This window comes from Castor canadensis, chromosome 12 (genome assembly GCF_047511655.1).
Source record: "Castor canadensis chromosome 12, mCasCan1.hap1v2, whole genome shotgun sequence".
NCBI lineage: Eukaryota > Metazoa > Chordata > Mammalia > Rodentia > Castoridae > Castor > Castor canadensis.
In genome coordinates this window covers 123,299,241-123,324,396 of record NC_133397.1, presented here as the reverse complement: position 1 = coordinate 123,324,396, position 25,156 = coordinate 123,299,241, and the positions used below count along the sequence as shown (strand labels likewise).

At 40.1% G+C, this 25,156-nt stretch overlaps 3 protein-coding genes across 12 annotated transcripts in view; 1 reads left to right on the top strand and 2 right to left on the bottom strand.

The window, feature by feature from the left end:
• The window catches only part of LOC109678084 (spindle assembly abnormal protein 6 homolog), a 45,971-nt gene extending 43,707 nt beyond the window's left edge, over positions 1-2,264 (bottom strand). For both annotated transcript variants that reach the window (XM_074050904.1, XM_074050905.1), the window contains exon 1: positions 1,966-2,264. In XM_074050904.1, the coding sequence (XP_073907005.1) occupies positions 1,966-2,030 (65 nt within the window). In that variant the 5' untranslated portion in view covers positions 2,031-2,264. The remainder of the gene's footprint in view (positions 1-1,965) is intronic.
• The window catches only part of Trmt13 (tRNA methyltransferase 13 homolog), a 25,692-nt gene continuing 2,795 nt past the window's right edge, over positions 2,260-25,156 (top strand). Inside the window, exons 1-12 of one of the 9 annotated variants that reach the window (XM_074050910.1) lie at positions 2,260-2,501; positions 5,308-5,354; positions 5,440-5,506; positions 12,265-12,327; positions 12,772-12,841; positions 12,989-13,095; positions 13,428-13,595; positions 16,408-16,480; positions 17,577-17,651; positions 21,012-21,444; positions 21,527-21,638; positions 22,087-22,226. In XM_074050910.1, the coding sequence (XP_073907011.1) occupies positions 2,355-2,501; positions 5,308-5,354; positions 5,440-5,506; positions 12,265-12,327; positions 12,772-12,841; positions 12,989-13,095; positions 13,428-13,595; positions 16,408-16,480; positions 17,577-17,651; positions 21,012-21,444; positions 21,527-21,617 (1,341 nt within the window). In that variant the 5' untranslated portion in view covers positions 2,260-2,354 and the 3' untranslated portion in view covers positions 21,618-21,638; positions 22,087-22,226. Of the gene's footprint in view, positions 2,502-2,594; positions 3,347-5,307; positions 5,355-5,439; positions 5,507-8,102; positions 8,192-12,264; positions 12,328-12,771; positions 12,842-12,988; positions 13,096-13,427; positions 13,596-16,407; positions 16,481-17,576; positions 17,652-21,011; positions 21,859-22,086; positions 23,808-25,156 lie in introns of those variants that run through there. The other 8 variants (XM_020166451.2, XM_074050913.1, XM_020166450.2 and 5 more) reach the window with 8 other exon arrangements.
• Positions 22,426-25,156, bottom strand: part of Lrrc39 (leucine rich repeat containing 39) — a 25,353-nt gene continuing 22,622 nt past the window's right edge. The window contains exon 9 of the mRNA XM_020166458.2: positions 22,426-22,559. Coding sequence (XP_020022047.1) covers positions 22,504-22,559 — 56 coding nt within the window. The 3' untranslated portion in view covers positions 22,426-22,503. The remainder of the gene's footprint in view (positions 22,560-25,156) is intronic.

Genomic DNA, 25,156 nt, shown 5'->3' with positions numbered 1-25,156 from the left:
AGGGGAGGGACACAAAGGAAAGAGAGTTTCATATCTTGAGCACCAAGGACAGTTCCTGGTACACAGTGGGCAATTTACAAATATTTGTTGAACAGAACATGCCTTGAATTCTTAACTAAAGAATCTAGGTTGCTCTTCCTGTGAGTCAGGGGTCAGCAAATAATTCTAAATGGCCAAAGAGTAAATACTCTAGACTCTGCATGCTACAGAGTCTCTGTCATACTTACTCATTTCTCTCTCTTTTTTTTTTATTGGCGGAGCTGAGGATGAATGTGTCCTCTACCACAGAGATCACTGAGCTACATCCCAATCTTGACCCCCTCAAAACAAACAAACAAACAAACAAAAAACAGCATAATTACTCAGTTTTACTGTTGGGCAAAAGCAGTTATGGACTATTGTAAGTCCATAAGCACGGTTGTGTTTCAATAAAATTTCACTTACAGTGGGCCATTACGCCAACAGGCTCTATTTGCTAATCCCTGCGATCGTGGACAGGAATATCTAAAAGGTTTGTGAACAAGAAGATCGAAAGGCTGACACTGTGTTTTAAGAAGATTAACTGTGACGACAAAACACTGTAATGAAGAAGAGCTGAGGTTTTAACACTGGAACCATGCTGCCCAATAAAAATAAAACTGCACGCCACAAATGTGAGCCTTGGATGGATGTTGTTTCAAATTCTCTACAAGCCGTATTTGAAAACTTTAGAAAGGGCTGGGGGCATGGCTCAAGTGGCAGAGTATCTGCCCAGCAGGTGCAAAGCAACGAGTTCAAACCCCAGCACCTATTAACCGCCCCCCTCAAAAGAAACTTCAAAAAGCAGGTAAAATTAGTTTGAATAATACATTGTATTTAGCCTAATACACCTCCAATATTGCCATTTTAACACATAACCACCATAAACACTGTGGTGTACTGCATTTTTATTTTGTAGCATGTGTCAAAATCCAAGGTGAATTTTATTTTACACTTAACAGCACATCAATTTGGATAAGCCCCATTTCAAATGCTTTGGTGGCTACCATACTGAACAGCACAAAATTATGACCAATTAAGGTTTGGGGATACAGCTCAGTGGCAGGGTCTGCACTTAGCGTGAGCAAGATCCTGAAGATCCTGGGTTTGATTCCCACCCCCCCCCCAAAAAAATAAATAAATAAAATAATGTACAGCTCCTACACAGCTGCTGGTTTCAGAACTGCCAATTGCTTCTGGACCCGATTCTGAATTTACAGACCGCAGTTTACTGGCAACTCAGCAAACCAGTGTCCTCATTTTTCACGCCACACTTCTGCGTCCTTTAGTTTGTAAATACATTTCCACACGGGATCCTCCTTACAACCATGAGGGTAGGCATGTTAGGTCAACTTTACAGGTGAGGAAACTTAAGAGACAGCTAATTAAACTAAGTCCTAGATCCCCTGACTTCTCGGTCAGATCTATTAAAAGCTCGCACAGCACTTTTCTGAGAACTCCATGAAGACCACCACGTCCCCAGGGCCAAAACAAGCGGACAGTGCTTCTTAAATGAATGCAGTTTCTGCTTTTCTCATTGCTTAAACCATTTATTTTGCAACGAATGTGACGATGAGCCGAAATTACTATTTACAGCTGAGGAGCAAAAATCTACCCTAGTATACTTCAAAGGAGAAGGGGGTGCGGGAGTCAGGATTGGGGTCAGGGCGCTGCAAGCCGAGGTCTGAAGCTGACTGCGCCCAGCTCTCGTCCGTCAAAGGGGGGACGCGCAGGGCGAGAATCCCCACCACCCGGTCCAGACCCAGGATTCCGACATGGACCTCCTTCCATTTCCTCAAACCGTTCCTCGCGTCCCCTCTGCAACGGCCGACCCCGTTCCGCGACGCCCGGCCGCACTCCCGTCCCACCGCCACTGCCGCAGCCGCCATCTTCCCCGCCGGCCCGACCCCAACCGCCACCCGCCGGCACTGGGAGACGCGGCCTCACCTCTCCTCGCAGTCTTTGCATTTCACCTGCAGTGGGACGAGCTGCTGGAACAGAACTTGGCTCATGTTGGACCGCTGCCCCGGCCGGTGTGCGGAAAAGCCCCACAGACCTGACCTCCAGCGCTAGATTGAAAGACGTCTCCGTTCTGGTGGAGTTTGAGTTTGGCGCTCAGCTCCCGCGGAGGAGGAGAGAGGAAAACGAAGGAGGTTTGTCCCTCGCCAGCCACCATCAGCTTCTTCCGGTTCTGCGGAGGAAGGGGCGTGGTCGAGCGCACTACTTCCGGCCACTGACCTGAGTGCTGGGCCCCGAAGTCGCCATATTTGTTAAGGGAACAGGACCGGGAGGAAACTGAACTTTCTTTTAGCTGGGCGCTGGATGCTCTCGCTATTATGGCAGCTTCTACGCCGAGTCCGCGTGATACTGGTTTTCCAGCTGAGGGTAGATGCAGTTACTATGTGGAAAAGAAGAAGCGGTTCTGCAGGATGGTGGTGGCCGCGGGGAAAAGGTTCTGTGGCGAGCACGCTGGAGCCGCGGAGGTCTGGTATCGCCCTCCCTTCCCGACAGTCGGAAATAAGGTTCCCGGTCGGCGGGTGCTGGATCCCGGCCCCTCCCCTCTTTGACAGGTTTCTGCTTCTGTCCGCTGGATTCTCCAGCTTTTTAATTTTGATTTCAGTTTTAATTTTTTGTGGCGGTACGGGGGTTTGAACTCGGAGCTTCGCGCCCGCACCTTGAGCCACGCCCCCCGCCCCTGCGGTTCTGACCTCGCGGGGAGCACGAGCCGGGCGCTGAGCATCGTCTCCCTTTCCTCTGTCTGTAAAGCGCCAGCTCTGACACGTTTGTCGGAGTGACACCGAGTTTACTCTCACCCCAAACTTGCATCCTGTGCCTGGCTGGTGGGACGTGGCCGTTTAGCAGCAGCAGTGGTGGGAGTCCCCACGTTTCACTGATTGTGTTCTGTGAGCGGAACCCCGGCCTCTGAATGCACTGGAAAGTCTCTCGTTGGCACATTTATTTAGATCTACAATCTCGAGGAGACAGCTTGTAAACTTGTAACTTCAGGGCTGCACTGGGAACAGAAAGGTTTTGTTTAAATATATAAAAATTGACCTTGTAAATTGAAAACTGAAAGGGTACCATTTTGTTCGATAAACGTAATACGTGTAACTATGCTATCAGCCAATATAATTGTATCTCTGTATATTAAATAGGATATGCGTGATAGAAAAATAAGGACAAGAGGATGCTGGTAGAAAAAAAATGGATGTTCAATAGGACTAGAAAGAATAAACCAAATAGACCAGCAGCTGTGATTTCATCCCCTCTAAACGTCTAAAACTGTTGGCATTTTATTTCTTATTCTTCTTGGGAACATCCAATACAGGTCAGCCCCTTCCTTTACATTTCTCCTTTTGGAATATGGAAGGTGTAACTTACTGCAGGAACTCTTTAAAGTCCAACCACAGTTGTACTGTCTGGTTTTAAGGGGTCAGCAAGCATTCCTTGATTGAAGAATGAGATATGTTGTAGAAGGATTTTGTACCCACTCTATCCAGACATCTGGAAGGTGACTAAAGATGGTCATAGGGGATATGAATAAACCTCTACTGGCTGATTGGTATTCCGAGAGAGAAATGACATCTAGTTATTAGTCCCCAAAGAAGGACTACAAGACACCCAGTGGAAACACTTTCTGTGACACAATTGGGTTTTGAATTGTGACCATTTTCCTGAATCTAACTTAAGGTGTAATTGGGTGTTATGTTTCCATCTTTTTAAAAAGGTGTCATATATAGTTGTAATGACACTACATATAACTGATTTTCACCCAGTGGTTCTCAGCGGGATAAGTTTTGTCCCCCAGCAGATATTTGGAATGTCTGAATGCATCTTGGTTATTGTAACTGGCATCTGATGTGTAGAGGCCAGACACTGGTAAATCTACAAATCATAGAACCGTCCCTCCCCTCCAGAAGAATTTGCCAACTCAAAATATCTGTAGAGCCAATGTTGAGGAATATTGAGAAAGTTCTTCCAGCCCCTCCCCCCCCCCATTCTGTTATTAGGCTTTGGAAGTTAAGTTTTATTGTTTTGTTTTAGAGCACTATGTGGCCCAGGCTGGTCTTGAACTACTAATCTCAAGTGGTCTGCCCACCTCAGCCCAAGTAGCTGGTACTACAAATGTGTTGTACCATCATCACCACAGCACCTGGCTGCTACACGTTAAGTTTTAAAGTAAACAAATAAAGAGGAAATAATGTGCAGTATTTTTAAAAAGTTGGAAATGTCTTAGCTTTCCGATAAAATTCAGGGTGTATAATTTCATGGACATGCCAAGAGGCACATCAGAACAGACATGAGTTGAGCTGACTCGTCAGCATGGTCTCCTAGCACTGTGCTAAGCAGTTTTCTTGTTTTGGTTTTAAAAATATTTGTTCACTTAGATTACACAGACCTTCTGAGGTAAGGTATTTTCTCATCTTTCACATGAGACAGGAGGCCTACCTAGGGACACCAAGCTAGTAGCTGAGAGTCACCTAACCAGTCTGGCTGGCCGGCTGTCTTGATTTCACTATCCTGTTTCTTACATGCTCATATGGAATGTTGGGTAGAATTGCCAACACTATTAATTTTCCTTTCTTTTCTCACAGTGCATATAAATTAGTGTTAAATTAGTGTATCTCAAAAGCATATTACTGCTATCCTGAAAAGCTGCAAAGCCGGTGGAAAATGATCCATGCCAGGTTATTAAAATGCCATGTTTTGTTGGTTCTAAGACATTTCCCCTCCATTTTAACAACGTATAGATCAAGATGCATCCTAAAATCACTGCTGTGTCATCATTTAGATGGGTAGCATTTTCCACAAAGAATAATAAATATGGAGGTAATGTGTTTGTTAATTAGCTCAATTTAGCTATTCCACAGTGTATCCAGATTTCAGAACATGTTGTACATAATAAATATATACAATCTTTGTCAGCTTTTTAAATTAGTTAATTTGAAATAAATGGTTAACACTTCTTTCTTTCATGGTGGCACACAAAATAACAGTGTTAGCTCAGATTCAAAATTCCTTATGTGGGCCTTTTCTATAACCTATTTGAAGCTATGGATTCTTGTTTGTCCAAAGCTGTATTTATTCATACTACCTAAGCCAGCCACATTGGAGATTTTGTTGTTAGACCAGATGACTTGATTTTGCCAGTTTCTCATTGTGTCTTTTTAAGATTTCCTTACTTTTTTTGGGGGGGGGGGGCGGAATGCACGTACTCTACAGTTACATCTATAAGTAATAAGGTTGATATTTTACTTAACTAACTATATCCCTTTTTCAATTTATTAGGAAGAAAATACTCGGAAAAGAATCCTGTGTCCTTTAGATCCAAAACAGTAAGTATGGATTAGATAAGAGTTTTTCTGTGCTGGAAGCAGTAAGTGTCACAAATCTCATTTTAAATTTTCTCTTTAAATTTAGCACAGTATATGAAGATCAACTAGCAAAGCATTTGAAAAAATGTAATTCAAGAGAAAAGCCAAAACCTGTAAGTGTTTGGTCAGTTAAACCCAATGGTGACATGTATGGTGTATAGTGTTTATAAAAATAGTATTTAGTGTATTACAAATGTGTATATTGGACAAGAGTCATGCGTTGAGGCCTGAATTTGGTAAATGCACTTAAGTGTACATGATGCATGAGCTTGTAAATACAGTTAATAGTCTTATGGGACCTGAGTGGTGGTCAGAGAATAATTTTACTATTGAAAAAAATTTATTACATGCCTATTAAACTTATTTCAATAAAATATGATAGTCTTAAAGGGAGTTGAGACTGGGAAGTAGACTTGTAAATAAGGGATATTTTTTAGTAAAGTCAAATGAAGAAGTGGAGCCAGTTGTAGTGGTGGTGAACGCTTATAATCCCAGCACTTGGGAGGCTGAGGCAAGTTTGGGGCAATCTAGACTACATAGTGAGAAACTGTCTCAAAAAGAAAAAGAAGAAAAAGGGAGGAAAGAGGAAGGAAAGGAATAAAGAAAAGGGAAGAGAAGGAAGGAAAAGAAAGAAGGCAGGAAATGATGGGAGCATGTACTTGCATCAGAATTAAAATCAAAGGTCAAGAAGGGCTTCCCAGAACCTTGATTTGGCAAAGAAAAGGGAGCGAGCTCTTCTCAGCAGAAAGAACAACATGTAAAAAGGATGGAGTTGAGAAACCACATACTTTCAAGAAACTTGAACTTTATTCTGAAATGTAACTGCTGAAAGATTTTAAACTTGGGAATAATTAAGTCAAATTTTTGTCTTAGAAAACTTTCTTTTATAGCAGCATGGGAGGATTGCTTGGAATAAGGAGAACAAGTGAGAAAGCTGTTACTGAAATTCAGGAGTGACATCTTAAGAGACTGAATTAAAGAAGATGGGAAGGGTGGGGATAAATGCTAGAATTATAGAGGTAGCAGAATCTATAAAAACTTGGTGGCTGGAAATTCACAGTTGGATATATGAGTATGAATAGAAAGGTTGAGCATATAATCAATGTTTGGAAGTCAAATATATACCAGTTATAGGTAAAGCTTTGGGTGTTTAGTTACCCAAAGGTAAGGATGACAAGAAAAAGAACTTATTTTTCAGCAGATATGAAGTGAGTTCTTATGCCAGTTTGTCTAGAATAACATTACAATCCAATGGGAAAAGGAAAGTGCAGTATTTGCTAAAACTGAGTACAGGGTGCTATAGGAGAATAAATAATTTTCTTTTGGAAAATGTAGAGGTGAGAGAAATGAGAAGGAGTCAGGGCGGTTTCTCCAAAGGAAGTATCATATGAGAGCCAAGATCAAGGGAGAATCAGCCATTCAAGAAGGAAAATAAGTACAAAAACCTAGAAGTGAGAGTAGGTTGCTTTGTCAGCACTGTGCATTTCACATGATTTGAAGATAAAATACGAGGAGAGCTGAGTAAAAGATGAGAGTAGCCAGGGAGTTGATCAGGAGACCATGGCAGAACTCTAGGCATCACCGATGTTGAAAGTTGAACTGTTAAAAGAAACTATACAAAGAATGGAGCAAGAAAGATAGGAAAGAGAAAAATTAGAAGGTCATGTATAGAAGAATTTCAAAAAGAAAGGACTAGCATCACAGAGGAATAAAGGTAAGGATGAAAAGAAAACCTGTGGATTGGCAAAATGGTATTGGTTAAAGATCAAAGATCTTAGCAAAATCCGTAGTAAATAGGGTGGGATGAGCAGAAATGAGAGTGGGATGATAGGTAAGCAAATAGCAGGTATTAGGCAGACTATTTTTTAAAAGACTTGGCTGTAAATGTAACTTGAATGTTGGAATGGCAGACAGGATGCAGGATAGAGGAAGTATTCTTTCAATTATCTTTTCAAGGGGGGGGAGATGTAGTTTTACATATGCTAATAGGCCAGTAGGAAGGAAGAAAGTGGAGCTAGAGCTTTGTTGATACTTGAGGCAGAAATAGGGAACAAAATAGAGGTAGAAAGGAACAACCGAAGGGCGGTAGCTCTTCCACTGAAATAGAGGGAAATGTTAAAAGATGGTGGGAGCTCTCCTTTGATCACTGTAATTTTTGTTGTTTGTTTTGAGACAGGGTCTCTCTGTGTACCCCAGCTGGCCTTGAATTTGTGATCCTCCTATGTCAGCCTCTGGAGTGCCGGGATTATAGGACAGGTGTGCACCAGCACGCCCAGTGAAAGACTAGATGATTGAGGGGGACAATGATGCAATGGAGATTTGAGGGGGAGGAAAAAGTTTAGAATTAACATTACAGAGATTAATTGCTAGACTTCTTTGAGATCCAGGCTAATAGAAAATGAATTTGAACTGGCACCAATCCAAATTACCAAGTGGTCTTTCTTCAGCAGTATTCAGCAAGCTAGGCATTGAAGGTAAAGTCATACAGTTTACAGTCACCCTTCTCTATACCTAAGGGATACACAGAACCATAATAACCATTTATCACCCAACAAGGGGCTAAAAAATCAGATTTCTATTTGGTAACAGAATAGAATTGGGGTGAGGGGGAGTAACAACTTGCTTCACTATAGTAACCGTTTTACTATATAAAATCATACTGTAAACCTCAAATATACACTGTAAAATTTATTTTTAAAAAAAATTTAGGCCAGGTATGGTGATGCATGACTGTAATCCCAGCAGTTGGGAGGCAGAGACATGAGGATCCAAAGTTGGAGGCCAATCTGGGCTATATGGTAAGTTCAAGGCCAGCCTGAGCTACGCAACGAGCCCTGTCCCAAACCCTCCAAAACTTAAAAAGTTTAAAGATTATATTTACATAACTGAATGCATATCGATGATTTAGCAGTTAGCCATCAACCTGATCAACAGAATATATGCATATATCTAATACATCTACAGGTACAGGAGTTGTGGGGAAATGTATATATTTCCTTTCATTGACAGTAAAATTACTTCGCCATCTCTTGGCTGAGATCAGGTGTATTTACCTTCAGTAAACACTGAAGGAAACACATCAAATTAATATAGGCACTAGGTTTTATTATAAGTGTGGGTGTGACAGAAGGACCATGTTGTAAAGGACAATAATGATGACGTGAAATGGAAGTCAGAAATTACCTGGAAAAAAAGTGAGTACAGGCCTTTAGAAAGGTAGAGTAAGCAAGAGTTCTTTTTTTTTTTTCTTTTGGCGCTACTGGGGTTTGAACTCGGCTTTGAGCTTGCTGGGTAGGCACACTGCAAATTGTGGTTAGAGAATAGGTTTAATAGCATTTGAGATTTTGGAGGCTAAATGGTTCACAGCAATCCAGAGGGCCATGGAAATACTTTGTCAAAGTGGTATGAAGGAATTAAGAACTACAAAGGTCAGGCAGAGCTGTTACACAGGTGGCTTAAAAATGGGATCATTTGTGTTGGAGTTAGTGTGTAAAGGACAATTTGCTGTCAAAGTGTTTTTGGTGGGGGGATTGGAGTTTGAACTCAGGGCTTAGCATTTGCAAAGGAGGTGCACACAAGGCAGGCATTCTACCGTTTGAGTCATACCTCCAGTCCATTTTCTTCTGGTTATTTTGGAGATGGGGGGCGTCTCATGAACTGTTTGCCCAGACTGGCATTGAACTGTAATCCTCCCAGTCTCAGCCTCCCAAGTAGCTAGACTTCCAGGTGTGAGCCACTGTTGCCCTGCTCAAAGTCTGTGATGGAATGTTGGATAATGAACAGCCAGTGGACGGCTTACCACCCTGGGAGGGTTAGAAGATGGCTTAAGAGCACAGGATTTCTTGGTGGGACAGTTTTAGTGTGCATCCAGAGCATCTCTGTAGGTGACAGAGCATCCATCCTGGTCTCTGAGAAGCAAATGGCAAGTGCATTTGTCAAGAACTGAGGAAGTTCTGAAATTTCATCTTATTTTCAGCCTAACAAGTTGCTCTGCCACAGGTTTGTGAATACTGGCAGATGTGAGGCTCCTGGGTCAGAGGTAGAGAGACAAAGGGTTTTTTTGTTTGGTTTTTTGTTTTTGGTGTTAGAATGCCTATTAAACATGTGTGCTACCACTAAGCTAGACCCAAAGCCTCAGGAATTTTATTACTCACTTCACAGCAAGTAGCAAGAGCTTCTTATTTGTATCAATTCCCCTAGTTTCCCAAGGCTTATGAGGTCAAACCAGAGTAGCCTGCATGGATACTGCATATGCAGTGGGCTTGTGTAATAGCTCAGGAGCTAAAACACAAGGAAGTAGGGTATTTTTAGTTGGGCAGTAAGCAAACCTGCCTGATCTGTGTTCCATAAGTAGACACTATTCTATATCATACTGTACAGTAAGTGAGCCTAACATGTGATCTATAGGAGACACCATTTCTCTTTCTCAATGGTGTTTGATACAGAGATATCCTTGAAAAGACAGTGTGAAACAAAGGTAGTCAGTGCCTCTGCTTGTAGGACTTGTGGAAAATTGAGCAACCATGGGAAAATTGTCTCCCAACTGTACCTCTTCTCAGTCATTTTGACAAAACACCCCCATATATCACCAAATGCCTCCATGTTGAGAATCGCTGGGCCCTATAAGCTCAAAAGAAAGTGTTTTAGGGCTGGGGGAGTGGTAGAGCTCCTGCCTAGCAAGCACAACATCATGAGTTCAACCCCAGTATTGCCAAAAAAGAAAAAAGGAAAGGTATCTTAATATTAAGATTGTGTACAGGAAAATGATAACCACCTTACTACCTCCTCAGAACTTAGGTCCTTTGATAGAAAGAGAAAATGAGACTTACCAGAGTCCTAGGTCAAAGGCTTAACTCTTGGGGTCTCAGTACAGCAGACTCTGCTACCCACGGCCAGTCAAAAGAGATGAATGGTAAAGTAGGAAAAGAATTTATTCTGTGTGGCCATACTGGAAGGGAACAAGGGGGACTAGTGACCTCTACCTTGTCTTCTAGTCACTGACCGTAACTCCAGGGTTATGTAGGAGAAGGAAGTAGGAATAGTGAAGCTGTCTCACTTGAACTCTGATCTGGTTGATCATTGTCTCGGATCTGCTTCTGTGGGTTCTTACTGGCACCAGGAAAATCCTTATTGCTTGGAGGTGGACAATTTGGTTTTTGTCCCTTTTTGGGGGCAGCCTCCACTCCCATCATGGGGTGATCTGCCTATAAGGCTCACTATTCCTGGAATCTTGAAAATATCTTAGCTACTCTTAACGTGGTGTCTTAAGCCTCAAAAGAGGATAAGAGAAGTGAGGTAAATTTAGGGCTAATCAACCTTGTATTCCTAGCTTCAGGACACTCCTTCAAAGTCAACCTGTCAGAGTCAAGCTGGAATCTGACCCAAAGTTTAAAATAGCAAAGAAGACAAATGCAGTGTGAAGCCAGAGATGGCAAGTTGTTATCCTCTTTTTAATTATCCATCAGACACTTGTAAGCCTAAGTGACGAGTCAGTGCTTTTGCCAAAAACAGTCTTTTTTCTTTGTGGTGGTACCAGAGTTTGAACTCAGGGCCTCATGCTTCCTAGGCAGGTGCTCTACCACTTGAGCCTCTCCACCAGCCCCAAAAGCAGCCTTTAAGTTCCTGTTAGAAGGCTTTACTTGCAAGTATCTTTCTTACCTATGTGCCAGGTTTCAGTTAGAAGCAAGCAAGTAGAATGAGTGTTCTGGGGAAAATTTGAGGAAACAGATGAATTTATTAAAAATTGAATGCCATTGGGCAGGTTCTGTCACATGCCAGGACACAGTGGCAAAGAAAGATGGCAACTCTGGGTGATGAGATTGGGGAAGAAATACAGAGCAGTATTATCTGGTATACTATATAATGTGACCCTTATTACCCAGGTAAAGTTATAACACTGTTCTTCATGACTTTGAAACACATCATCAGTTTGTAAAAATCTTACTCACTAAATGAAAGTAGATTGGTGAGAGTTTCTCCAGTATAAATAATTTTCATATATAAAAGTCCAGTCCACAGCACAATTTACCTAGAACATTCTTTCCAACCATTTTTAACTAAGAATACATCAAGGTTTAATAGTTAGAGTTAATTTCCTAATACAGTTTTGTTAGTCATCTAACGGAACATTATATAATACCTGCATTCTTCACCCATCCCATTTAGCCACCAGTTTTTGTTGTTAAACATGTAGGTAAAGCTAGCAGTACACAATCAGGATGCGCTACATACGGCACAAAAGCCCATTACCATGCATGCTGTGATGTCTCCATTGCAGTGAAGTCACTTTCACCTTCACTCAGGGCTCCTAGAAGTAATACTGTGTAACGCACCTAGAGTAACATCCTCCAGTATGGCCGCCACTAAACACGTGACTATTTAGCGAGATCGGATGCGTTCAGGGTGGTATGGCTGTAGACTAAACACATGACTATTTAAATCCAAACTAATTTAAGCTAAATGAAATCGAAAATGTACTGATAAGCAGCATATACTCTTGTTTTGCTCTAACACCATAAAGCAAAACTGGCACAATCCTCAGTCTATGCTGTAAACAGGTAAAAGTTTTAATAAAAATCCTTACTGAATTTCTTAGATGACAGATGCTTGTTCAGATAAGTACCTCACTAAAATATAAGATCCATGAACATGGATTTGTCTCTTCCGTTGTCTGCCTTGGGGGGAGTCACATAATGCAAACCAGGCCTGCAGTAGGCACTTGGTAATGATTTAGTAACTGAATAGATGGGAGGAGCAATGGCAGGCAGAGAAAGAGATGAAAGGAAGAGTCAGTTTTTCAGCTTAATTTTTGTGAGCCTCATAGAGCCTCATATTAATAATATTGTTATGGTTTTGTTTTGTTTTTGTCAAGGATTTCTTTATTCAAGATATTAATGCAGGCTTAAAAGATGAAACAGAAATACCTGAACAATTAGTAAGTACATTGACTTAATATTTAATTTCAAACAGTAGTTTTTATCTTCACATTGTGAATAAGCCATATTCCAATTTTTGTCTGGAGTAAATCTGGTGTTTTGAACTTAGAATGCATTTTCCTGTAGAATCAGTATTGTTAGCAGTGGTTAGTGCCCAGACTAGCTTATGCTCATAACAAGCTACAGTGTGCTCTGAGTTTCCTGTGATTCTTCTGAGCCTAGACTTTGTGACTTGGAGGCAGCTAGGGGAATTAAAGTAGCCTGGCAGAGACTGAGTACAGACTTAGCAGTGGGTGGCTCTAATGGCAGCTTAGAAAAGAGGTTTTATCAGAAAGAAGCTGTCATGGATGGGATTTGCCCAGCTGTTAGCCTCTACCCTGTCTCTGTCATGGTACTTTAAAGTATTTTGGGGCTCCATTATTTAGTTTTATTTTTGTGTATAGGTTCCAATTTCTTCTCTATCTGAAGAGCAGTTGGAAAACTTAATTAAGAAATTGAGAAAAGCAAGTGAAGGTAAGTCTGTCTAAAGTTGCAAGTTGAATTATTTTAGAGCAATTAGGTGGCACATGAGTTGATACTGTTCTGGTTTATGAGATGTTACTACTGTTGTTCTGAGTCCTGTGATGGACGCTTAAGCTTTCATGTTTATACTTGGCACAGGCTTGAATTCTACACTTAAAGATGACATTAGGTCCCATCCAGCATTACTTGATGCCCTGAATGACCCGAGAAATGGTGATTCTGCAATCAAGCACCTGAAACAGCAGGTATATTCATGCCACGATAACTACTTCTGTTCATTTGTTTAAAGCTCATATTCTATTCTTTCTCAACAGTTATTAATGATATTTTATTTAGTTTATTTTTCAAGGTACAAATTAGTTCTGTTTAAAAAAATATGTATAAACATGTATTAAAATTTTTGGTGTAGATGTGGTTCTGAGTAGAGAATTGAATATTTAAAAGTAGGAAAAGAATTACAGCCACACAGAAATGATCAGTGTGAGCTACTGCTTTAGATAGAAGTTACCTTGCTGTTTTCCCATGTGAGCCAAATCTGTTTGTTCTAGTTTATAAAATAATCTTGTGAAGTTTGCAGGCTTCTATTTTAGGTAACATTGAAAAATTAAAGCTACTTGGTCCAAGAAGATGCTTTGTTGAGTTTGGAGCAGGAAAGGGGAAATTATCCCATTGGGTTGATATTGCCTTAAAAGATGCTGAAAAAGTTCATTTCATCCTAGTAGAGAAAGTGACCACAAGATTCAAGGTGAGTGAACCCCTGCAGTGCATAGGAACCAACCTTCACTAACATTTTTCTTATTTAGAAAAAAAAGATAGAAACATGTTTCTTAAAATAAATTTCCTTTTTTATGTATTTGTTTATAGCTTTTTATCTGTCCAAATTATATTGATTTAATGCAATATTAAATTAATTTGAAGCTGAATTTTTTTTAATATGAATGTTTATGGTCTGTGATCTGTGTTCTTAGAATTATTTGCAGAGGGACTGAAGGTGTGACTCAAGTAGTAGAGCACCTGCTTTGCTAGCTCAAAGCTCTTGAGTTCAAATCTCTCTCTCTCTCTCTCTCTCTCTCTCTCTCTCTCATACACACACACACACACACACACGCGCGCGCGCGCACACACAATTTGCAGAGCCAGGAAAATCTGTGAAAAGAGCCAAGCTCAATCTAGGAGCTCAAAGTCTTGGGTCCTACTCCTACATTTGCCACTGCTGACTTACTGTTCATTCAAAAAGTACTTTTGAGCTTACTCTTTGGCACCATAAGAGACACTGAGTATATAAATTATATAACGACTGTGGCTCAAGGGGTAGAGTGCTTGCCTAGCAAGTGGAATGCCCTGAATTCAAACTCCCAGTAATACGCACACAAAAGCTAAAGGCAAAACCCCTGTGCTCTGTTATTTATGTTTAGAATGAAGAGCTACACAAATAAGTAATTGTGGTAGAGTGTTAAGATGTGGAGACAACAACCAAAAAGTCTACACAGTGTATAGGAAGGAATGATAAGCTTCATTGCAGGGAAGTGATGGAGAATGAACTGTACAGAAAAAGTGATGTTTGAGCTAAACCTTGAGCTAAAGGTGAATTAGTGTTTGCTGGAGAGGGTTTCAGAAGCATTGTAAGAAGCAAGAACAGTGTAAGCAAATGGTCTGAAACAACAGGACACATGCAAACGTTCCTATGTGATAGGAGTGTGTGGTGTGAAGCAGACTTCTGCAGCAAAGAGACTGGAGAGAGAGCTAGCCTCACAGTGTGTGTTCAGGAAGAAGCTTGGCTGTATCTTGCTATGTGCTGAGGACACAGTGGAAAAGATTGGGTTTTGCCTTCTAGAAGTATACCTCTGGTGGGGCAGATATACAAGTTTTTTGGTTCTGTGTGCTGAGTCTGTTATGATTATGATAAGGACCTGATGCTCTGAGAGTGTGAAGATGGAGAGCCAGCCTCAGTCTATAGTGTGGGTTGTTGTGGAGTTGGTGGAGGGAGGGGAAGTTGGAGGAGATTGAAAGAATGTTAAGCGTTGTGAAGCAAAAGGGTTTTAAAGTTTATCCTGTCACCACCATAAGTCTGTATTGGAAGAACCTGAAACTTGAAGCAGGAAGATTGATCATTTTTACCCAATAATCTAACTAAGCAATGGGCCAGGGAACTAAGGCCTTTGTAGGGGATGTGCAGGAGGGGAGAGGAAGAGAACTGTTAAAAACATGGAAGCCACGAGGCTCACTAGTATCCATTGACTATGGAAGAGGAGTCATTCTGGGTAATGTTTTCATGGCTGAAGTAACAAGCGGTGTTCTTGGGGCCAGGAGGGTGGGTTTGGAGGAAGAAATAATGTTTCAGTTCTAGTTGTGTCCCCTTTGCTGTTGCATAGAGCTCTCCAGTGCACAATTGGAGACATGTCTGAGGGCTTGGCATGTAGCCTAGTGTTAGAGAACTTGCCTAGCATTCAGCAGGTCTTGGTTTTGATTGCCAGCACCATTAAAAACAAACAACAACAAAAATCACAGCTTTAAAAAAGGGACTAAGGGTGTAGCTCAGTGGTACTTGCCTAGCATATGTAAGGCCCTAGGTGCCAGGTATATTGGTTCACGCCTGTAATCCCAGTTACTCAGGACTTGGAGATTGGGAGGATCGTGGTTAAAAGCCACCTAGGCACAAAGTTAGGGAGACCCCATCAACAAATGAGCCAGGCGTGGTGGCATGTGCCTGTGATCCCAGCTACATGGGAGGTACAAGTAGGAGGATTGCAGTCTTGAGACTGGCTCCCAGACAAACACATGAGATCCTAACTGGTGGCTTACCCCTGTAATCCTAGCCACTCAGGAGGCAGGGGTCAGGAGGATCACGGTTCAAAGCCAGCCCAGGCAAATAGTTCGAAAGACGCCGTCTCAAAAAAAACTCATCACAAAAGAGGGCTAGTGGAGTGACTCAAGGTGAAGGCCCTGAGTTCAAACCCCAGTAATGCAAAAATAAATAAATATATAAATAAATAAAGGTAAAAGGGCTGGTGGAATGGCTCAAGCCATAGAGCACCTGCCTATCAAGTGGAAGGCCCTGAGTTAAACCCCAGTACTGAAAAAAAAAAAGATACATCTGATGATCCTTCAAGAGATTGAGCCAAAATGTAGACCTGTAAGTCACAGTCACATCTGTGTCGATTAAAGTGGTCGTGACTTTTCAAAGAGTAAGGCGAGGAGCGAGCCAAAGGAGAACACCAGGGGTGACAAAGGAGCTGGCAGATCATCTTCAGTAACCCACTGAATGTCTGGGAACTTCGCTCCTTTGTGAGGGTTGAAGGAAATGCATATATTATTTTTATTATATTGTACCTAACAGTTGATACAATTTTCAAGCCTTAGAAAATGATACTATTTTAGAGTTCTTATAAAAACTACAACCTTGAATTTTTTGTTCATTCTCTTTTTCAGCAGTAAAAAATAAGAACTGGTAACCTAGTCTGAATTTTGGAAAGAAACAGATCTTCATTTTTCATAAAGCTGGGTTTTTTGGTGATTACATAAAAAGTCACTGCTACAGCAATGTTCTGTTTACACAGGTGGACGGCAAGCACAGAAAGGAAAATTCAGTGTTTGAGAGGCTTCAGATTGATATTCAGCACTTGTGTCTGAGTGAGTTCCGTAACTTTCTGTTGTTCTGCCATAAATCACAGGCATTTCAAACTCTGAGGGCCGCTTAGAAATCCATTCATGCACAGTGGTGCTCCAGAAAAAACAAAATAAACTTAGTCTGCTGTTAATATAGGATATTGTTTGTAACAAATACATGTAAATTGAATTGGGATTGATACACTAAAAATTTGCATTCTAACTACGCCCGTGACTCACACCTGTAATCCCAGCTGCTTGGGGGGACTGAGATCAGGAGGATTGAGGTTCAGGCCAGCCTGGGTGAATAGTTTGAGAGACCCCATCTCCAAAATAACCAGAGCAAAATGGACTGGAGGTGTGGCTCAAGTGGTAGAGCGCCTGCTTGGCAAGCATGAAGCCCTGAGTTCAAACCCCAGTCCCACCAAAAAAAACTGCTTTTCAGTAGTAACTGTACACAAAGTGTTGTACTTGGAATGAGTTTAAAAATTTTGATAATAATGCCCTTATATTGCTTCTTTATATTGCTTCTTTGTCCTGTTTAAATTAATTTTGAGTCTGTTCATACTAGCTTTCGCTTTCTGCCTATAGTTAACGTGACTTTACCAAAACTATTAAAAAAATTGAGATAGTTCTCTGTGTAGCTATGTATAAAAGATACTTTCTAGAATTTTAAATTGTCCCAAACAAAATAAGTCATTGCTGTGGAATTCACATTCCATATACAAATACACCCTTCAGTCATTCTCTTCACTTCCCTGTTTTTTTCTTCTTTTTCACTTGCTTTTATATATCTTTTTTTAAAAATAGTTTTTTTTTCATATTTAAAAAAAGTAATGCAAATATCCCGACATTATCTATCTGCTAATTTTAATCTGGTCTTGAGAAGCTATGTGACATTTGTATCTAAATTACTGTATTTAAGATTATTTGACTAAATATATTACTTTCCTGATGTCATAAACCCTAAATAATTTCCTGCTTTATATGTTGGATTCTATAAAGTGAGAACCTTTTTTGTCTTTTACCCCTAAAATTGAAATTCTAATTCTCTGTGGCAGAAGGCCACATTAGTACTTTATCTCACAGATAGGTAACCTAGTTCTTGGTTTTATCGCAGGCAAGATCCCTGTGCTAAGAGAAGGCAAGCTACCTGTGGTAGGAATTGGAAAGCATCTGTGTGGTGTGGCAACAGGTATGTAAACACACAGATGATGCTGAAGTTGACAGTAAAGTTTTAGCTGAAATGGCCCCAACTCCTTCAGTGGTCTCTGCTGAGTACTTTAGATCTCTTATATTTACAACTTATAGTCTTCATAGGAGCACTGGCTAGTGTTACATCAGAAACAGGGCTTTCTTATTTATTTGGATCATTTTGCTATATGAATTATGAATTCCGTGTGTAAATGTTGTGTCATATGGGACCTTAAGGTTCTTTGAGTTAGATTTCAGCCAAAAAAGAGAACAGGTTATTTAGAGAAACTGACTCCACCCCAGAAAATGCAAGGTTTTTAAGCACCTAATTGGGAAGTACCTCTCCGACTGGAAGATTATTGTGTTTCAGGATTCTCAGGAAAAAGAAAAAAAGAAACAAATTTTCTTTCTTTTTTTTTTTTTTTTTTTGTGGCAGCACTAGGGTTTGAAATCAGGGCCTCACGCTTGCTAGACAGGTGCTCTTACTGCTTGAACCTCTCCACCAGCTCTTTTTTGTGATGGGTTTTTTTGAGATAGGGTCTCGTGAACTGTTTGCCTGGGCTGATCCTCCTGACCTCTGCCTCCTGAGTAGCTAGGATTACAGGTGAGAGCCACCAGTGCCCTGCAAGAAAAAAGAAACTTTGAACTAGGAAATCTAGGCAGTCCCATATTCACACTTCTGTCCATCACATCTAACTTGTGAGAGTGCAAACAGCATGCATTTGCAAATCAGGTTGTTAGATATTTGTTGCCTCATCTGTGAAACAGGAATATGATTTATTATTAATTAGCTATTTACCAGGTTACAGGTGAAGTGTCTGGCATTAGTGGTGCTCACTGACTGTTACCTGTTGTTACATCTTGGCTCCTGCTGCTCGCTTCATCATCCACACACCTGGGGAACTTGGAGCCTCCATAAGACATTATTTAAGTTGACTGAAAATGATGACTTCTGTATATTTGTGTTGTCTGTCATAGTTTTTAGACTATGTTTTTATACCTTATCTTACTGAACCCTCACAAAAGCCTTCTGAAATAACCAATTCCTTTCTGGGAGGAAGCACATACCTTTGACTCTCCACCTAATCAGTGTTTCTTGAAAGTGTAACTCATGGTGGCCATTTCTCCTGTTCCATACACTCCCCTGACCCCTCTTGATTCACTCTATCTGAATTCCCCTATTATCTCTGCTGCAGTTGCTTGTGCTTCTTAAATTCTGTTTCCTTCTCTTTCGTGACACTTTCCCAGTTCTTCCCCTTCCTTCATCAATGCCACTCTTTCTGGTTCTTTCATGGTCTTCCTCTACTTGTCCTTTAAATACCAGATTCAGAGCCATCTGCTGCCCTTCTACTGTCTTTCCCTTCCTTAAACTCCGCAGCAGCTCTCTGCCAGTTTCTGTCTCCAGCTTTGCTGTTCAGCAACATCAAATCCTGTGTACTTGCCATAGAAAGCCCTTCTGTTCTTACTGATCCTGGAATTGTAATCACCCAATCAAAATGGCTGGGCAGGGAGCCTCCTTTAAAAAATACCATCATAGTACTATACCCTTTGCATATCTTTATTATATTTTAATATGTTTATCTAAATCTCCTCACTGAGTTTTTTTTGAGAATAGGGTATATGCTAATACAGTGCATGGAATGTAACACTCAGTGAATGTCTGAATGCATAATCTTGGCCACCAAATTGCTAAGTTTCCTTGCCCTTTCCTAGGTATTTGATTTTATCCATTAAGGGCTAGTGACTTTAAAGGTTACTATAAAAAAGAAGGGTGAGGTAGATTGCCAAGGCTCCCTTTAATTCTGAAATAACAATCCTTTAAGCAATTTTTCTGATAATTCACATTTCTGAAAAATCATTTGCTTAAGTCAGATGTAAATAAAACAATGACTTATTAGAAAATAATAGTTTATGGACCCAGATGTGACGGCATATCTGTAGTCCCAGCTACTTGGGAAGCTTAGGCAAGAGGATGTCTTGAGCCCAGGAGGTTAAGGCCAGTCTGGACAATATAGCAAGAACCTGCTCCCCCATCTCAAAACAAGAAAAAAAATAATACTTTACAGAATGATAGATTATCTCTCACTATCTCCAGATAATAGTTCCCAATACTGTTTGTTGGCTTAAATTCATACATTGAATTAAATTTACTTGTGAAATATCAAATCATTTAATACACACTTGTTACATCTTAGGATGATAAAATTTTTAAAAATGCACTTGAGGGCTGATAAGAGTGGCTTAAGAGGTAGAGTGCCTGCCTAGCAAGCACAAGACCCTGAGTTCAAACTCAGTACCACCCCCACACACAAAAAAATACTGTATGTGTGTGTGTATGCATTTGGGCTGAGAGTGGTGGTACATGCTACACGGGGAAGCAGAGGTAGGAGGATTATAGAGGCCAGCCAAGACCCTACGTGAAAAATAAACTAAAGCAAAAAGGGTTGAGGGCATGACTCAAGTGGCAGAGCACTTGCCTAGCGAGCTCAAGGGCCTGAGTTTAAAACCCCAGCACTGCCAATAAAATAAATGTCTTTAATTGCTTATGTTTTTAATTAATCAGACACAACATGACAGTCTAATCGGAGAAAAATGTAGGTTTTGTGGTGTACATCTGTAAACTTTCTAATATCGTCAAGAGAGTAGTATAGCAGTTTTCAGTGTGAAGTAGCCATAGTCATCAAAAATCCATCTTTTTAGTTTTAAGATGTGTTAATTTTTTTTTTCATTTTAATGTGGAGTACATAACCTTAATGTGTGTGTGTCATTCATCATTGCATCTTCAAGGTTTTGCACATAGAAGGCAACATTTAGTAAACACTGAATGAATGCTTACATGCAGTAAGGCCTCAGTGAAGCCTTCCTTCCACATTTTGGCCCCATTTGTCAACTTTCCAGTCCATTGCTATTTGCTGTGAAAGTCTTAATTTCAGTACTGGCATCCTGAACCTAGCATCAATAGGCTGAACAAACTTGTCTTTCTTCTTTTCTTTGGGTTTCTTAAGCTCAGCATTACCTGGGAATGTAAGTGTAGGTAAATAAATGTTTTCTGTGCAGTTTATCTAGCTAGCGTAGGAGAAATGAGAGGCAATTCAAGTATTTGGACAAGAGTCTCAAATTGTAGATCTTAAGCTTCAGGTAGTTTTCTTGGAAAGTAGATTTTATGCAGAATAAGTCACTAAAAAAAAGATAGAAAAGAGCAAAACTTGAACAAAATTGATAATTTGTCATAGAATTACTATGAGTATATAGCTAAGTAGGTTTTTGTTGGGCAATAAAAAACCATACTGTTTAAGAAATGTAAAAAGTACTTATTTTTAAAGATGATATGGTTTGGGGGGGCACATAATTGTGTTTGCAGATCTTGCATTACGATGTTTGATTGAAACCTATGCTGCCAGTTATGAGGAAAGGAATGAAGAACCTTTAGCCAAACGCATAAAGAATGATAAAACAGAGACAAAAGTTAACACTTTGGCCAAGGAAGGAAATGAACGAAATGTCCCCGAGAAGTGGAGCCCTGTGGCTGGCATTGTTATTGCACTCTGTTGTCACCACAGGTGTGACTGGAGACACTATGTGGGCAAAGAGTATTTCAGGGCTCTCGGCCTTGGAGCTGTGGAATTCCACTATTTCCAGCGAATGAGTAGTTGGGCAACTTGCGGGATGCGGAAAACACTTTTAGAAGCGGCAGACATTACTACAGAGAGACAAGATCGTCAAAATGACAGTAGTGAAGAGCATGACGACGGAGGGTGCAGAGTCGCAGATGATGGAGCTGATGGCCTGCCTGGGTACGTGACTATGTTTATAGTATGCAACACTGAAGGAGAAGTATCTGTGATTGCTGCACAGTCGTCTTTCCCTTTGTCACAGGCATACATTCCAGCACCCCCAGTGGAGGCTTAAGACGGTGGGTACTGCCAAACCTCCACAGCCTGATAACCATGACTCCTGCAGCAACTAATGAGCGGGGAACGCATACAGTGTGGGTAACGCACAGTGCAGCTGGACTAAGGGATGGTCATGTCCAGGTGGAAAGGAGTGGGGTCCATGGGACTTCACCATGCTACTCAATAGAATGTCGCTAATTTAAAACTTAGGGGTTGTTTTTCTGCAATTTCCCATTTAGTATTTTCAGACAGTGATTGAACTTGGGTAAGTGAAACCAGACAAAGTGAAATAAAGGGGGACTACTTTCTTTTTAGATTCTATTATCAACAGTTTATTCAAGAAAATACATTTTACAATCCATTTTAGAGTACATTGAACTGCTTACATTTAAACTGTGTCATAGGTAAAATGTCTTGGAAGCATGAGTCGTAGCACCTTGTGTAGCGCAGGTTACTTCGAAGCTCCTCAGTGAATAGAAGTCACTAAAACACCTGTGATAAACTTTTACAGAATTTTAATTCATTTGTGTTTATTCAATTTAGGACTCTTACTGTTGAAGAAAAGAAGAAAATAGGGCATCTGTGTAAACTCCTGATTGATCAAGGCCGCATCCAGTATTTACAGCAAAAGGGATTCATTCCTGCTTTACAGAACTATATAGACCCCTTGGTGTCTTTGGAAAATGTATTGCTAACTGCTTTGCCATTTCATTCTTCGTCATCACAAACAACTGGTTAATGGAAAAGAAATTTGAGCATATCTGTCTTCCACAAAACAAATTTTTTAAATTATATTTTTATATTCATAAAAATAGAAATGGCAGATAATAGGAACTTTTAAAATACTGTGGCCTCATTAAACTTTGGCATTAGCATTGTTTTTTTACTTCAGAAGTCCAAACACAGAGCATTCACCAAATTCCCAAAGCAGTCCTCTTCAGCAGGACATTTTGAATTCTTTCATCCGTCAGTATTTATAGAGGTGGATAAAGTTGTTGGACAGTTGATTTGGTCATCTGGAACACACAGCACACAGCAACATATGATTAGCATATAAACCTTCTCTTCACAGTACTTTGGGAAATTTATTTTCCTTTGGTTTATTTAATATTTTTTATTTGTCAAGCTCAAGATGTAATGATTAATTATCAGTTTTTAACAAAGGCCAATCTGAGTATTTGGCTTAAGTGTGAATACTTGGCTGTGCAGATGTAAAAAGAATAACAATTGTGATTTTCTCAAATGCAAACAAATTCAGAGATGTTGACAATCAGTAAATGAAATCACCTTCAGACTTCCAGAGATATATTTGTGTTTATATACTATCAAAATTTGTCCATGACAAACACCAAAACTGAAGAGACATTTTCAAGAAGGAAAAAAAAAATCTATTTTCAGTTTTTTATTGTATAAATACCTAGGTAGAACTTCTAAAATGATACTTACAAGCATCAATCACAAATTAAGTTTGAAATTTACAAATAACTTTCAGAGTTAATTACATGATTCATATCATGTAAAGTAGAAATTAAATAATAAAACCAAAACCTTTTTCACATTTAGGCCTTATTTAACTGCTCAGTGGCTTCTATGCACAAGCAGATATTAAACCAAACATACTACTCTCGTCCACATCTTATTCTTGACTCGTTTCTACATCTGCTTGTAACAGTTGTCATAATCATTAGTACATATGCCACAAGTTCCAGAATCACTAATTTTAGAAAATAGAATGATATCAAGGTAACAATTTTTATCCTGAGTTTTCTATGGTTGTATGAACTGTAGATGAGAAGCCTGGCCCGTTTTTAATTTCTGCCTTTTCTACTTTAATCTCATGTATCTTGTTAGGCTGCCTAGCTTCCAGTTCCATCCCTGTCACCTCTCAACTGTGTGACCTTGGGAAAGCTACTTCTTTTTGTGCCTCAGTTTTCTCCTCTTAAATGGGGATGATGCTAATAATAAAAACACCTACCTCACAAGGTTGTTGTGTGCATCAAATGAGATAACACGTAAAATGCTTAGAAGTTCCAAGTACAGAGTAAATACCAACAAGTAGAAAGTTCATGAATCTATTTTTAACGACAGGCAGGCTTTTATTACCTCTTCGTTTACATTTAAGTTAGTTACACATACTTCTCAAGACAACATAAATGAAATAATACATCATTCAATCTTATTTTGTATCATAAATGTTCATTGTGTCATAAAATTTGTTTTGTATCATTGAACTTTACACCAAGAAATAAAAATATTCTACATCAGCCATAATCTCAGTTATGCTTCATAAAACATACTTACACACCCAAGAATTATCCTACTGAATCAATCAGTCCTGCGGCCTATTTAGCTTAATGATATGCTTCTGGTAATACCAAGTACTTTACGGGAAAATAAGCTTGTCCTTCAACATGCTAGCCTTAGGTCAAGATTTGTTGTTCCAACTTTTTTTGTGGTCTGGGGCTTGAACTCAGGGCCTTCACCTTGCGGCACTCCACCAGCCCTATTTTTGTGAAGGCTTGTTTGAGATGGGGTCCATGGAACTCTGCCCAAGCTGGCTTTGAATCATGATCCTCCTGATACCTGCCTCCTGAGTAGCTAGGATTGCAGGCATGAGCCACTGGCACCCGGCACTCGGCTCCCAACCTCGTTTTATTCTCACATAGGAGAAAGTGACTGCGTAAGATACGCAGATAGCTACTTCTTGATTGGTATACTTTTCAGGTTCAGCAAACCCCTTCTTGAAACTTCACATTCAACTGCACAGTTACCGCGTCTTGCATGTTGCACAGGTGCATCCAATTTACTTTTAAAATGGGAACTCGTCCTCAGCTTCTGCCACCTCCCTCTGCTCACCAACACAGCTTCTGTACTTCCCTCCCTATCTTGGCACCAGCATTCGTCCAGTTGCTGGTTATCCTGAATTCCCTTTCTTCATTTTCCTTCAGTGATCAAGTTTATCTCCTACTTGTTTTTGATGTATTTTTCCTCTCCGCTTTCCAGAAGTAGGCCCCAAACTGTCAGAACCTCTTTAGTGGTCTTACCCCAACGTGTCATCCATGCTATTCCTTCTGTGGTCTTAATCCTTCCTTTTTGTGGTGCTATGGATTGAGCCCAATGCCTTAAGAATGCTGGGCAAGTTCTCTGCCATGGAACTGTCTGTCCTCAGCCTGTAGTCACCACTTCCTAAAGAAACATTCCTAAACATCCTCCATGAATACTGGCAAAAATGATTTTCCCTAGCAGAAAAGCTGTTACTGTCTTCTCTGCTTACACTCAGTTTTCAAAGTCACTTTCTCACATTGAGTTAAACTACAATCTTCCTTTTAAGGCAAAAACCCTTCACGCTTTGGCAAATTACAAAACCATGGCTTTTATTACTATATTGTTTCATTGCTTGTATTAACAGAGAATTTACCCTTGGCCTCAGATTTAAAGATTCTTTAAAGAATCTTTGCTTCTTTAAAGGCTTGCTCCTTAATTAAAAAAAAATTATAAGAGACTAAGTGATTGTAATCTGTATATCAAAACCTCATATGTAACTGTTGGTTAAAATCTATGTTCTAAGAAAAATGGTCTTTTGCCATTTGTGGATTATATAGAGAGAAAAAAG